The 15,904-nt window shown below is 42.5% G+C and overlaps 1 protein-coding gene across 1 annotated transcript in view; it reads left to right on the forward strand.

Annotated features, from left to right (window-relative positions):
* Positions 1 to 215: 215 nt before the first annotated feature.
* LOC125112068 (2-acylglycerol O-acyltransferase 2-like) overlaps positions 216 to 15,904 on the forward strand; it is a 33,542-nt gene continuing 17,853 nt past the window's right edge. Inside the window, exon 1 of the mRNA XM_047754328.1 lies at positions 216 to 662. Coding sequence (XP_047610284.1) covers positions 216 to 662 — 447 coding nt within the window. The remainder of the gene's footprint in view (positions 663 to 15,904) is intronic.

The raw sequence follows: 15,904 nt of genomic DNA on the forward strand, positions 1-15,904 counted from the left end.
ACCCCCTCGCAGCTCTTCCTGGTGTCCCGAATGCCCTGGTAATTCTCAAGAATGATCCTAGACCAGAGCATCTCAACCTCGGCGCTACGGACACGGTGGCTTGAGTAACTGTTTACCGTCAGGGGGCTGTTTTGGGCACTGAATTTGGCAGCATCACTGGTCTCTACTCACTAGATGCCAGTAACACCCCCTCTACCAAGTAGGAACAACCAAAAATGTCTCCAGACATTGCCGAATGTGCTCTGCCGGGCAAAACCACTGCCTTAGACAGCGGACACTTCCCTCCCCCCACTAGACATCTCACTGGGCATAAAGTCCTGCTGGACAGACCTCTCGAATTCCCTCTCCAATCCATTCCTTCTGCTCTGTCGCGGTGTTCCTGGTCTCCTGAGGAAGTGCACAGGGGCGTCCCTAAGGTTTGGATGGAACCAGGAAGGGTCACACCAGAGCAGGAAAGCGCCAAGGCTGAAGCTGCGGTGGCTTGGGGTGGCCAGGGGCACCGCTCTGTCCGAGAAGCCCCAGCTCTGGAACTTGGCAGAGCACCCGGGGCCAGGCCTGACCTAGGAGGAACTGGGCAGGACCGGGCTCAGGTCAAGGCGGTAGCACTAGGCGTCACCCACCGAGGAACAGCGCTGTGCCCCGGGCCCACAGAGGGAGCTTCGGTAAGAATCATAGTTACCCTTTATTTATTTATTGTGTGCTTTTGTCTTTTTGCCTTTTCTAGGGCTGTTCCCGCAGCACATGGAGGTTCCCAGGCTAGGGGTTGAATCGGAGCTGTAGCTGCCAGCCTACGCCAGAGCCACAGCAACGCAGGATCCGAGCCGCGTCTACCACCTACACCACAGCTCACGGCAACGCCAGATCCTTAACCCACTGAGCAAGGGCAGGGATGGAACCCACAACCTCATGGTTCCTAGTCGGATTCATTAACCACTGCGCCACGACGGGAACTCCATAGCTACCCTTTATTGAGCACTTACTCCATGCGAGACACTGGGTTCCGCGCATTGCATCGATTATGTCCTTGAATTCTCACAATAATCCCAGCAGCTATGTACGATCTTATGTTATAGATTAGAAAACAGACGTACAGAGAGGTTAAGAATCTTTTAAAAATTCATTTTTTTCTTTTTTTTCCTTAGGCCCGCTCCTGCAGCATTTGCAAGGGGTCAAATCAGAGCTGCAGCTCCTGGCCTACGCCACAGCCACAGCCACAGCCACGCTGGATGTGAGCCGCGTCTGTGACCTGTACCACAGCTCATGGCAACACTGGATCCTTTAATCAATCTACTGAGCGAGCCCAGGGGCTGAACCCTCATCCTCATGGATATCAGTCAGGCAGGCTCTTAACCCGCTGAGCCTCAACAGGAACTCTCTAAAAATTCACTTTTAATTCTTCCGAAAATGCTCAATTAATTCATTTAACTATTGAGTACCTACTATGTGTCAGGCACTCTTGAATGTACAACGTAGTATTTTCAACCCAATATTATATGAGATAAACCAGATTTCATAATGCTGGGTCATAGTCCAACTCTTTACAGGTCGCCGAATCAGTGTTTTAACTCAGGGCTGTCTGTCTGATTCTAGCACCTTTGCTGCATCCCCATTAGAAGAGAGAGAGAAGGATCTCCAGGCTGTTTCCCCGCCTGACCTATGTGCCCTGCTGGTTTGCTAGAGCTCAAGACTCTCACGTGCACCTACGGTGGGTCGGGCGTCGTTCTGGGCATCTGAAGGTGAATAAGACAGACCTCCAGACGAGGGAAATAAACTTATTCCAGAAATCAGTACGTACATGCTGAGTGCCAGAAGGGAGATGCACGGGAAAGGGAGTTAGGAGGTCATGGCAGAGGAAGCCAGCCTTGTGTAGGAAGTCAGGCGGACCTCACTGGGAAGGAACGTTTGGGCTGAGAGTTAAAGATTGGAGAGCAACTCCTCGAGCAGTGGGTCATGGAGAAATTGTCTGTTGGACCGAAAAGGCCTGGAGGCTGGGAGGAACTTATCCCTAATAGTCAGAACAGCGCGTGGTGGTGAGCAAGGGATAAAGAGCAAAATCCTAACTCGCAGAGCTAAAACACCGTGTTCACGTGTCTTGTTCTAGTTTGGTCACTAGCGTGGACTCTAGAACCAGAGAGACTGGGTTTGAACTCGAGCTCCACTGTGTGCCGACTGTGCGCATGCGAAGCACTCGGAGAGCATCTGGCACATGCCGAGTGCTTTTGGTTATTATTACTGTTGTTGCTGTTTGGTGCATTAACATTTAAATTCTACTCTGTTCAGCTTACAAGTCAGCATCTCCCCCTGTCACTGAGACTGTGTAGCTGCACGCTGTGTGTGAGCACACGCTTGTTGTCAAGGCATATGGAGGAGAGACAGATGCCTCCCAGAGTAATGATGCGCTTACCTCAGAGGAGGAAGTGACAGGAGGACTTGATTCATTTTTCCTTTGTACGATTTTTTTTATTACTCCGCTGGGAATAACGGCAACAATAAAAACAAAACAAATCAACCAAAAGAACTGCATAGAAAGTCCAGAAACAGACCCACACATATATTTATGTGTGGGATTCATGACAAAGGCTCGACTGCAGTTTCCCAGAGGTCATTTAAATAGATGGGTTTATTGAATAACCAGGTTTTTAAAAAATGAACTTTGACGCCTTATTCACGACATTCAAAAATTAATTTAGAAGGGATCATAGCTTTATTCATTCATTCATTCATTCATTCCTTCATTGTCTTTTTAGGGCCATACCCGCAGCATATGGAGGTTCCCAGGCTAGGGGTTGAATCAGAGCTGTAGCCGACGGTCTACACTACAGCCAGAGCAACACCAGATCTGAGCTGTGTCTGTCACCTACACCACAGCTCACGGCAATGCCGGATCCTTAACCCACTGAGTGGGCCAGGGATTGAACCCACAACCTCATGGTTCCTAGTCAGATTCATTTCTGCTGCACCATGATGGGATCATAGGTTTAAATGTGGATTCTAAAACAAAGCAATAAGGTTTCTAGGTGAAAATATAGATGGAAAAGTTTTAAGAAAACATGAAAAAACTGATATATTGGATCTCATTAAAATTAATAACTCCTGTTCATCCAAAGATACCATTAAGAGAAGAAAAAGGCAAGGTATATACTGGCAGCAAATATTTACAGTAGGTATATCTGACAAAGGAATCATAGGATTTTTTAAGAATGTATATGTAATAAATATATGAAACATTAAACAACCATGAGAACTAATGAACTGCTAATACATGAAAAACGTGGATGAGTCTCAAAGACATGATATTAGGTGACATAAGCCAGACATGTAAAAAGTACAAATTATATGATTCCATTTATATGACATTCAAAAATGGCAAAATGAATGTATGGTGACAGAGATCAGAAGAGCAGTTACTGCTGGTATAGGTCCTGATTGGGAAGAGACAGAGGCAGCCCTCTGGAATGCTAGAAGTGTTCTCTATCTTGTCCTGGGTGATAGTTCCACAGACGACAGAGGCAGCCCTCTGGAATGCTAGAAGTGTTCTCTATCTTGTCCTGGGTGATAGTTCCACAGACGTACACATAAGCCAAAATTCAATGAGCCCTTAATATCTGTGCACTTGGGGAGTTCCCGTCGTGGCTCAGTGGTTAATGAATCCAACTGGGAACCATGAGGTTGCGGGTTCGATCCCTGGCGTCGCTCAGTGGGTTAAGGATCTGGCGTTGCCGTGAGCTGTGGTGTAGGTTGCAGACACGGCTCGGATCCCACGCTGCTGTGGCTGTGGTGTAGGCCGGCGGCTACAGCTCTGATTTGACCCCCAGCCTGGGAACCTCCATGTGCCAAAGGAGCGGCCCAAGAAATGGCAAAAAGACAACAACAACAAAAAAGATCTGTGCACTTTACTGATGTAGTTATATTTCAATAGGAAACCCTTTTAAAGTTTCACACATAAAATTCAAAGGAAAATAATGGACTCACAATGAAAAATAATTAACTATATGCAAAAATAATGTACCTTGGACAAGAACCAGCAGAAATAGACTCAGAAGAAATTCCCAAAGTAGAATTATCAGTGTTTATATAACATGTTCTGTACGTTTAAATAAATAGAAGAAAGTCTTTTAAATATATATACATATGAAATAAGACACCATAAAGAATTTTCAAGCAGATTTGAAAAAGAAAAAAAAATAGAAATAGGTTTTTAAGAAGTAAGTTCAAAATAACTAAAATTAAAAACTCAACGTATGGGAACTCCACCTCTAGGAAGATGGAGTAAAGCTTACTTTTCTCTGGATCTCCTGGTAACTACAACTAAAACCACAGGAAGTTGTATGTAAAACAAACAGAAGACTTTGAAAGATGGAGGGAAGACGTCAGACCAGCTGGGGGCCTTAGGACCTAAGGAATAACACAGTGCCAAGTTCCTACACTTCCTTTCTCCCTTACATATCCCAGAATGGGTGCTGAAGAGTCCAGCCATTTTAAAATGCCAGCAGACACAGACAAAAATAGTCCCAAAAAAAGCCTGTTCGTTCTGCTCAAAGCACCAGGAAAGAGCACAGAAAAACAGAAAACTTTTAGACACTAACTGCTGAATCTAGCCAAACACTAAGGAAGAAAAACTGTGGTTCCACTACCACTCATGCCAGCAAAGGCTGCAATGAGACCCCCAAGTCCCTCCTGCCAGGATGGCATCAGAGAAGACAGGAGTGATCTGAGACTCTCATCTTGCTGGGTGGTGATAAGGCTCCACTCCCCACCCCCTACTACTGTGAGATCAGTGGAGCCCACATGGGGAGTTTGGATTTCCACTCCCACCCTGTGTCAACAGAGGCTGGATGGCCAACTTCCGCTTCTAACACCACCTGGCAGTACCGAGGTGGCAGCACTCCCCTACTCCCGCTAGAGCAGTGTCTGTCTGTCTCTCTCCCACACACACACACATAAACTCAACCCAGATAAACAGAAGGTTTGGATATGATCCACAGTCTCATAACATGATACCCAAATTTTCTCGGTTTAAATAGAGAACCTCTGGTCATACCGTACCAGTCCACTTAGACTTTCATAACAAAATACCACAGACTGGGTGGCATAAACAACCAAAATTTATTTCTCGAAGTGCGAGAAACTGGGAAGTTCAAGATCAAGGTGCAAGCCAGTTCAATTTCTGCGGAGAGCTCTCTTCCTGGCTTGGAGATGACCAGCTTTCCACCATATCCTCACCTTTCCTCTGGGCTTATGTGGGGAGAGAGAGGGAGCAAGTCCTCTGCTAAATCTTCTTATCAGGGCACCAGCCTCACTGACCTCATCAAACCCTAATTACCTCCCAAAGGCCCAGTCTCCAAATACCAACAGACTGTGGTGGGGGTGGGGAGTGGACGTTAGAGCCTCAATATATGAATCTGGGGGAGATACACATATGCAGTCCGTAACACACACCAAGAACTAGGAATATCTCAAGCCAATGGTGGCAGGGGCGGGGGGACTACTCATAGATGCCAATGATGATATGACAGAGACTTCAGAATTATCTGACAAAGACTTCAAAGATTTTCAAGGAGCCACTGTAAAAATTAGGCAATTACGCACACACCTGAAACAAATGGAAAAAACTCAGAATGTTTCAAAGATATAAAAGACATAAAGAACCAAATGAAAAATTTTAAAATGAAAACACAGTGATTGAAATAAAAAACACCCTCAGTGGATGGACTCGATAGCAAAATGGAGAGGACAGAGAATCAGTGAACTGGAAAATAGAATATCAGAAATTACTCAATTTGGAGTTCCAGGGTGCAGCCCTAAAAAAGGCAAAAAGACAAAAAAAAAAAAACTACTCAAAATTTGAACAACAATACAAAATAGACTGAAGAAAAAAAATAATACAGCCTCAGAGACCTGTGGGGCAAAAGTTCTACCATTTGTGTCATGGAGCCCTAGGAAAGGAAAAAAAGGATGAGGTTGAAAAGCACTTAAAGCCATAACATCTGAAACTTTTCCATTAAACCGCAGAATCAAAAAACTGAGGAAACTCCAAATAGGGTAAGCTCAAAGAAATACACACTAAGACATATTAAAGTCAAAATTCTGAAAACTAAAGACAAACTTCTTTTTATAAGAAAGAAATGATGTCTTATTCATAGAAGAAAATCAGCTGAATGGCAGCAGATTTCTCACCCGAAACTATGGAGGCTAGAAGAAAGTGGCACAGTATTTTTTAAGTGCTGAAAGGAAAGAACTGCCAATCCAGAATCTTATATGCAGAGAAAGTATTTATAGGGAATGAAGGAGAAGTGAAGACATTCCTGGATCTAGGAAAATGAAGAGAATTTGTCTCCAGCAGACCTACCTAAAAGAATGACTGAAGGAATTTCTCTAAACAGAATGGAAACAATAAAAGGAATTTTGTTACATCAAAAAGGAAGAAGAAATATGGTAAGCAAAAACATAGATAATAACTTTCCTTCCCTTCTTGAGTTTATAAATTTTGTTTGATAGTCATAGCAAAAAAATTATAACTCTGACATGGTCCTAACTGCATAGAGAAGGAATATATAAGGCAATTATAACTGGGAGAGTATAAAGAGATACAAAAGGCGGTAATATTTCTGTATATCACTCAAATTAGAAAAATGATGATACCAATAGACTGTTGTAAGTTGTGTATACATATATATGTACTATTTAGAGCAATCTTTCAAAAGTCTATACAAAGATATACATTCAAAAAACTGCAAATAAAAATGGAACTCAGAAAAATTTTCAAATAATCCACAGGAAAGAAAAAAAAATAAACAACTAAAAAACAGAGGGAAAAAAAAACAAATAAAATGACAGACAAGTCTTAGTGTATTAATAATATTTTTTTTTTGTCTTTTTGCCATTTCTTGGGCCGCTCCCACGGCATATGGAGGTTCCCAGGCTAGGGGTCCAATCGGAGCTGTAGTTGCCGGCCTACGCCAGAGCCACAGCAACGTGGGATCTGAGCCGTGTCTGCAACCTACACCACAGCTCACGGCAACGCCAGATCTTTAACCCACTGAGCAAGGCCAGGGATCAAACCCGCTACCTCATGGTTCCTAGTCGGATTTGTTAACCACTGAGCCATGACGGGAACTCCAATAATAAATGTTTTTAAAGAAACCAATTGAAAGGAATTGGCAGAGTAGATTTAAATATATGCTTTAACTATATGTTGTCTCTAAGAAACTCACTTCAAACATAAAACACAGACAAACTGAAAATGAAATAGAAAAAGATATGTCTCAAAAACATTAATCAAAATAAAGCAGAGGAGTTCCCATTGTGGCACAGTGGAAATGAATCCGACTAGGAACCATGAGATTGTGGGTTTGATCCCTGGTCTCACTCAGTGGGTTAAGGATCCAGCATTGCTGTCAGCTGTGTAGGTCACAGACATAGCTCGGATCTGGTGTCGCTGTGGCTCTGGCATGGGCTGGCAGCTATAGCTCCAATTAGACCCCTAACCTGGGAACCTTCATGTGCTGTGGGCACAGCCCTAAAAAAAAAAAAAAAAAAAAAAGGCGTACATAACTATATTAATACCAGATAAAGTATTCTTGGGGGCATTCTAACAATATAACTGAACAGTACTTTTTTTTTTGCTTTTTAGGCCATACCCACAGCACATGGAAGTTCCCAGGCTAGGGGTCAAACTGGAGTGGCTGCTGCCCGCCTACACCAGATCCTTAACCCACTGAGCAAGGCCAGGGATCAAACTCACGTCCTCATGGATACTAGTGGGGATCGTTATCGCTGAGCCACAACGGGAACTCCAGATCAATACTTTTCAAAACTATCAAGGTAATCAAAAACCAGGACAGTCTGAGAATGTCACAGCCAATGGCCTTCTGAAGAGACACAACAACTAAGAGTATGGTGGTATCCTGCATGGACTCCTAGAGCAAAAAAAAAAAGCTTATTAGGTAAAAATTAGAGAAATCTGAATAAATTAGGGGCTTTAGTTAATAATGTATCAATATTAATTTATTAATTGTAACAAATGTATTACACTAATGTAAGGTTTTCGTAACAGGAGAAATTTTGTGCAGAGGGTATATGAGAATTCTCTGTACTATCTCAATTTTTCTATAAATTAAAAACTGTTCTAAAAATTAAAATCTATTACTTTTTTTAGAAAGTAACATGTGATCTCATATATTAAGGAAAATGATGCCTAGAAGCTCCCATGTGGTGCAGCGGGTTAAGTATCCAGTGTTGCCACAGCTGTGACAAAGACCACAACTGTGGCATGAGTTTGATCTCTGCCCTGGAACTTCCACATACCATGGTTGTGGCACAAAAAAAAAAAAAAAAAAAAAAAACCATGAACACAATCAATAGAAAATCTCAAGATATTATCATTAGTTCATCAAAGTGAATGTTCACTTACCTTTAAGACAAGGCAATGTGTTCCAAAGTATTTATCAAGTTGCAGCTATAAGAATGTTTATAGCAGCAAAATTCTAGAAGTAAACAGACGCCCAAAGGAGAAGAGATGAATAGTCATGGTTTACCAACCAGACAAAGACATCTCAAGAGAGGAGAATGATAAGCCTGTTCCATTCATGAATATGGATGCAAATCTTTTAAAATATTAGCAAATCCAGTCTAAGAATGTGGTAACAATCACACCGAATTTAACCCACATATGCCACGCTAGTTTAATACTAGAAAATCCACAAATGTGCATCACATTAACTGATTAAAACAGAAAAAAAAGTATCAAGTCAACTGATTCAGAAACACCTTTTGATAAAAATCCATCTCTTCAGTCATGATTAAAAAAAACCAAAAGCAAACAAACACCGAGCGAAACCCCCTCCTCAGGGGAACTTTGGAAACATCCCTCTGAAACCGACAGCAGCGCACAAGACCATCCACCATCACCGCTGTTATTCACTCGGGTATTGGAAATTCTAGCCAACACAATACAAGAAAGAAAAAAGGACATTAAGGCATAAGGATCGGAAAGGAAGACATAAAAATACCATTGTTTGAAAATAACAAGCCCAAATGGATGTACATATAAATTGTTAGAAATTTTTACAACTATAGAGAGGATAACCAAAGTCATGTGAATTTCTTTTCGTTTCTTTTTTCCATGGGCAGACAAAGGATATGTTTAATAAAAAATAATTAAACTTCCATTTGCTGTATAGAACATCACAGAAAGCACTTTAATAAATTACAAATGACTTCCTAAGATGTTTGCTCAAATTCAGACTACACAAAACACAACTAGTAAATATGGCAAGTGTCCAAAAGAAAAATTGGACTAAGACTTGCAACATGAAACCTGAAACAAGGGCTGTAAATACAAGGCAATAACAGCTCTAATTCTTTTTTTTTTTTCTTTTTGCCTTTTCTGGGGCCGCTCCCGTGGCATATGGAGGTTCCCAGGCTAGGGGTCCAATCGGAGCTGTAGCTGTTGGCCTACGCCAGAGACACAGCAAGGCAGGATCCGAGCCATGTCTGCAACCTACACCACAGCTCACGGCAACGCCAGATCCTTAATCCACTGAGCAAGGCCAGGGATCGAACCCGCAACCTCACGGTTCGTAGTCGGATTCGCCAACTGCTGAGCCACGACGGGAACGCCCACAGCTCTAACTCTTTTAGTAACTACCAAGATGTACCTGGATATCCTTTCAACTGTAACTTTAGTATTATCTAATTCTACTGATTCCTTTTTTTCTTATAACCCTTAACTTTACATAACCGTGCCTGCAAGTTTGTTTTTTTTTAAGATAGGTAGCTGGACAACGTTTCCCCAATCAGCACTAGATAGAAGTGTCCTGAAACCCAAGAGAATGTCTGAAGTTAATATTAGCCTTAATGCTTTGAAAACTGCAATTGCCTTATTACACAGAAAGAGAATCACTAAGAAGTTAACCAAATTCATGGATCACGATTAGGAAAAGACTTTATCTCATGAATTTGCTATAAATTTCATTTTAGTGACAAGCTCTAGGGATTTTCTTCTCCTTTTTCTATTTTAAAGTGGAGACAGGAATGAAGATCGTGTGGGTAGAACTAGAGGGAGAGAAGGGAAATATGTATGGTACTGAAATACTCCAACGGCAAAAAAGCTAACTGCGTTTGAAAAACTCTTTCTCATAGGCCAAAGTCACTTGAATTTCTATATACCAGGAGCAAATAATGATGAAATATAATTTAAATGTTTTAAAAATACAGTTTTGTCAAAGAATAGCAAGTCCCTGGGAAGAAATATACCAAAAGTTCTTCAAGATCCCTCCAGAGAACATTATAAACAAGTCCATTCTCCCCGAGATGAGCTGCAAATTCATTGTGATTGCAATAAATATCTCGACAGAGTTTTCATGAAACTTGCTGAGATGCTTCTAAGATTTATATGTAAGAGTTAAGGGCCAGGGTCATTTCTGTCACTGAAAGAAGAGGAAGGCAGCGCCTGGGGAGACAGAGAAGAGCCAAGGATCCCGAGTGCCCATTCTGGTACCAAAGGAACGTCTCCTGCCAACTGACCAGGTTGGCAGACTTCTGGGCAGAAACCACGATAATGTTTCCTGTATAGTTGGAAACATGAAGCAATAATCTCACTTTATTCTAAGAGAGAAGTTGGGGAAAGAGAGGAAGGAGGCAGAAAAAATGTCATGCCACCCACAGCTCCGAGCATGCAGACAGACCTCAGACAAGCCCAAACAACCTGCTCGTGGCTTCTCTGTGCTGTCTTGCAGTTAAGATTTTCTGGCTGTCTATGTGTCAAAAAATTTGCACAAGTGTGGGTGAGAGATGAAGGCTATGTCTTCAGTATTTCTAACAGAACCAGCTCAGAATGTCATTAAAAAGGAAAATAATTTAAAATTCACCCTTAAGGTCAAGTATCCCAACCCAGAAATTATTTTTATGTCTTCATGTTTCTTTAGTCTTTATATAAGCATACAGCTTTTTACATAGTCATAATTTTTTTTCTGCTTTTTTTTAGGGCCACACCCACAGCATATGGAGCTTCCCAGTCTAGGGGTCCAATCAGAGCTAGAGCCACAGTAATGCCAGATCTGAGCCGCATCTGTGACCCACACCACAGCTCACGGCAAAGCCAGATTCTTAACCCACTGAGTGAGGAAGGGATCGAACCCACAACCTCATGGTTCCTAATCAGATTCGTTTCCACTGTGCCACGAGGGGAAATCCACATAATTTAAAGACTATATAATATTCATCCATTAATGACGCCTCCACCTTTAAACATTCATGTTGATTCTGATTTCAGTCTTACAAAAGATGCTCTGTAAACATTTTGTGCCATTACATGCTCTATCCTTTCAGAACCAAGGTCAGAGAGATTGAGATGTCCATAGACTTTCTAGAAATTGTCTTTTCTCTCTCCCAAACATTCAGCAAGAGGCTCTAACTACTTCTCAATCTCTGTAGATACAATCTGTCTACTGTAGACATAATATTATCTGCATAATAAATACAGCTCCACTCTCTGGAATGTATCCTGACCTGTATATCTGGAATGTATCCTGTTATTTAATTGGCACAACATTGTAAATCAACTATACTTTAATTTAAAAGGGGGAAGAGGTGTGATTTAAGCATCTCCAGCTAAAGAGTCATTGACAAAACAAGTACACATTGAGCATCAAGTATGTGATGAGCAAAATACTGAGGAAGGTCCCTCCTAGGCCAATCTCTGAATTACTCAAGGGAGAGATTATTTCCTAAATTTTGTCTGTGACTATGTGCCTTAAACAAATGATAGACCTTGAAACTAAGTACTAGGAGAAATAAGCCAAAGACTTATAAGCAATTCTTTTCTGATGCAATAGCTTTGAGAGCGCAGGACTGAGAGAAAGATTCTTCTTCGATGGGTAAGAGTCTGGAAGTGGGAGTGCAGGGTGGTACAAAGGGATCCCCCCCCCCCAAATATTAGAGCCCTGGTCACGTGCTGGACCTCATGTGACTGATGTTACAGCTATCCTATGGAAAGTTACTCTTTGCTCCAATCCTTCTGTAGCTGTCTCTAGGACAGGGAAGTTGAAGCCCCCGTAACCGAGCCATGAATACGTACTGACCCCAGGGAAAGAGGTCTGATTTGCTGTACCAAGGAAAAGTGCCAATAAACAAGACTAGTGGAGGCACTCCAACCTCCCACGTCTGATCTTTATGGCTTTATTCTTAAACATAAAGATAACCAGACATGTGAAGACAGCCTGCAAAATAGAAGAGAATGGCCAAGATAATGGAATAAGGAGAAGTTATTTTTTAAAAAAGGAACAGTCAGAAGGCAATAATGAGCTCTTTTGCCCAATTTTTCATGAGTCCGATGAAAGAGCAGCAGATAAATTCTTGTAAATCTCTCCAGGGGTACAACAAAGGCAAGGGATCATAAACACGGGAGAAAGAGAACAGAAATAAGAGATTAATCTAGGAGGTATCACCTCTAATAAAAAGAACGTCTTAAAAGAGAAAACCAAAGGCAAGAAATTACTGAAGAATAAAAAGGAAGACTTTTCCTAGGTTAAAAACCAAGTTTGCATATTAAAAAGGTCCAGCACATTCCCAGAAAAAAAGAATTAAAAGCCCCACCTCTAGATAGATCACAGTGAAATTTCAAAAACTTAAGAACAAAGAGAAAATTCTTAAATCCGCCAGAGCAGAGGGTGGGTAGAAGCAGATGCCCCCACAAAGGATGTCATCAGACTGGCTTCAGGTGTAGATGATTCGTTAACAGTACTGGAAAGTAAAAGAAAACGACCCAGTAGCGCCTTCAAAGTTCCGAGGGAAATTACTTTAAATCCACAATCTTACAACCAGCCAAACAAAATCAAGTGTAAGGTAGAACAGAAACATTTTCAGACATGTGAGGAATTGTATCTGTCATACCTCCCTTATTTAAAGAAATCACTTGAGAATATATCAAATGAAACAAAGGAATTGTCTGGCTGAGACTCCCTGAAGACAGAGCTTGAAGCAAAGCTTTATAGGCAAGTTTCCTTGGGAGTGCCATTTCGGGGAGGTAGAGGGGAGTGACAGAGAGAGTGCAAGAGGGGAAAAGGAAAAGCCAAACAGCGAAGTATAGTTTATTTCCAATCGTGTGTTAATTTCTGGTGTACAGCAAAGTGAGTCAGTTACAGACAGGTGGAGAGATAGATAGATAGGGATAGATGTAGCTATAGATACTATTTTTCAGACTCTCTTCCACTATCATTTATTACAAGACATTGAATGCTGTTCCCAGTGCTATTCGGTAGGATCTTATTGTTCATCTATTCTGTACACTATATAGTTTAGTAGTAGTTTGTATCTGCTCATCCCAAACTCCTAGTTTATCCCTCCACCCCTTTCCACTTGGGTAAACATAAAGTTTGTTTTCTAAGCCTGTGAATGTGTTTTTGCTTTGTAAGTTCATTTGTATCATAGTTTAGATTTCATATGCAAGGGATATCATATGGTATTTGTCGTTATCTCACTTACTTCATTTAGTATGAGAATCTCTAGGTCCACCCGTGTTGCTACATTATTTCATCCTTTTCATGGCTGAGTAGTATTCCACTGTATACATACAGAGGGGTGCATTACCAAGGCAGCCACCACAAGTGACTAGTTGCTCTATCCCACATGACTTAGAACCCTGAGGAAATGCGACCAAATTTGAACCACCTCAAGAGTGAAAGAAAGGGGAAAACATTTATCTATTGAGTCTTGTCCTCCATTGGTCAAAAGTTCCTCCATAAGGTATTACTGTCGCTGCACTTCTGGTCAGCACAGGAGAGCACCTGGGTTCACACAGCATGATACCAAGTCAGGCATCGGACAGGAATTCCGAGCATGGGCTGGAGGCGAGATGTCAGTTTTCACCTGCATGAAATCAAAGTCTGCAGCAGAGGCCACCATAGAGACGAAGATGCGAGTATTGGACAGAGTGCATAAGGTTTCCTTGAACCCTCCTTGTACAGCACACCAGATCCCCTCACACCCTCTGTTAGGACCAACCCATCTTGGGGTTTTGGCAGCTCCCATCTCCCAAAGAGAAACTGCACAAGATGAGGGAAAGAGCTACAATACCTGCTGCCACGGCGGGTCCCAGAGCCGTAACTGCCAACCACCACCTCCCTTTAACACCCAATGATACAGTGTTATAACGATCGCTTTATGTAGTCCAATGACTTTGAGAGACGCTAAAAAAGGAGAAAATAAAGTTGTACTGCCTTTTTTTTTGGTCTTTTTTTTTTTTTTTAGGGCCACACCCTTGGCATATGGAGGTTCCCAGGCTAGGGGTCAAATCAGAGCTACCGTTGCCAGCCTACACCACAGCCACAGCAACACCACATCCAAGCCTCGTCTGCAACCTACACCACAAGCTCACAGCAACGCGGGATCCTAAACCCACTGAGTGAGGCCAGGGGTTGAACCCACAACCTCATGGTTCCTGCGTGAAACAAATCTTTTGGTACCACTTTCTCCACGGCATGTACTCACTTCTCATCTCTGTGTCTCTGGTAATTCTGGCAATATTTTAAGCTTTCTCATTGTTATTATATTTGTTATGGCAATCTGTCACCTGTGATCTTTGATGCTACTATTTTTTTTTTCTTTTTAGGGCCATACCTGCAGCATATCGAAGTTGCCGGGCTAGGAGTCAAATCAGAGCTACAGCTGCCAGTCTACACCACAGCCACAGCAACATAGGATCCGAGCTGCATCTGTGACCTACACCACAGCTCATGGCAACACCAGATCTTTAACCCACGGAGTGAGGCCAGGGATTGAACCTGCATCCTCAGGGATAATAGTCAGGTTTGTAACCTACTAAGCCACAACAGGAACTCCTGAAGTTGCTATTTTTTTTTTCTTTTTCTTTTTAAAGGATGCACCTATGTGATATGGAAGTTCCCAGGGCAGGAGTCAAATTGGAGTCACAACTGCCAGCCTACGCCACAGCCACAGCAAGGCCAGATCTGAGCCACATCTGCAGCTTGCAGCAACGACTGGATCCTTAACCTACTGAGTGAGGCCAGGGATGGAGCCCACATCCTCATGGATACTAGTTGGATTCTCAACCCACTGAGCCACAACAGGAACTCCCGATGTTACTATTGTAATTGTTTTGGGGTGCCACAAACCGTACCCATATAAGAGAGCAAATTTAATTGTGTGTTCTATGCATTCTGATGGTTCCACTGACTGGCAATTCCCCATGTCTCTCCCTCTCCTTGGGCCGCCCTATTCCCTGAAACACAATATTAAAATTAGGCTAAATAAGAACCCTATAATAGGGAGTTCCTGCTGTGGCGCAGTGGAAAGGAATCTGACTAGTATCCATGAGGATGCGGGTTCGATCCCTGGTCTTGCTCAGCAGGTTAAGGATCCAGGATTGCTGGGAGCTGTGGTGTAGGTCACAGACTTGGCTCATAGCTGGCACTGCTGTGGCTGTGGTGTAGGCTGGCAGCTGCGGCTCTGCTTTGACCCCTAGCCTGGGAACTTCCATAGGCCATGGGTGTGGACCTAAAAAAAAAGAAAACGAAAACACGAACAAAACCTATAATAGCCCCTAAGCGTTCAAGTTAAAGGAATAGCTGCATGTCTCTCGTTTTAAACCCAAAGCTAGAAATGATGAACTCAGTGCGGAAGGTGTGTCAAAAGCAGAGAGAGGACGAAATCTAGGCCTCCGTACCAGTCAGCACAGCTGTGATGCGAAGGAAAAGTTCCTGGAGAAACTCAAAAGTGCTGCTCCAGTGAACACATGAATGGTTTTTTTGTTTGGTTGTTTGTTTGGTTGGTTTTTTTAGGGCCGCACCCACAGCATTTGGAGGTTCCCAGGCTAGGGCTTGAATCGGAGCTGCAGCCGCTGGTCTACACCACAGCCACAGTGACTCAGGATCCGAGCCATGTC

This window comes from Phacochoerus africanus, chromosome 11 (assembly GCF_016906955.1).
Source record: "Phacochoerus africanus isolate WHEZ1 chromosome 11, ROS_Pafr_v1, whole genome shotgun sequence".
In the NCBI taxonomy this organism is placed as follows: domain Eukaryota; kingdom Metazoa; phylum Chordata; class Mammalia; order Artiodactyla; family Suidae; genus Phacochoerus; species Phacochoerus africanus.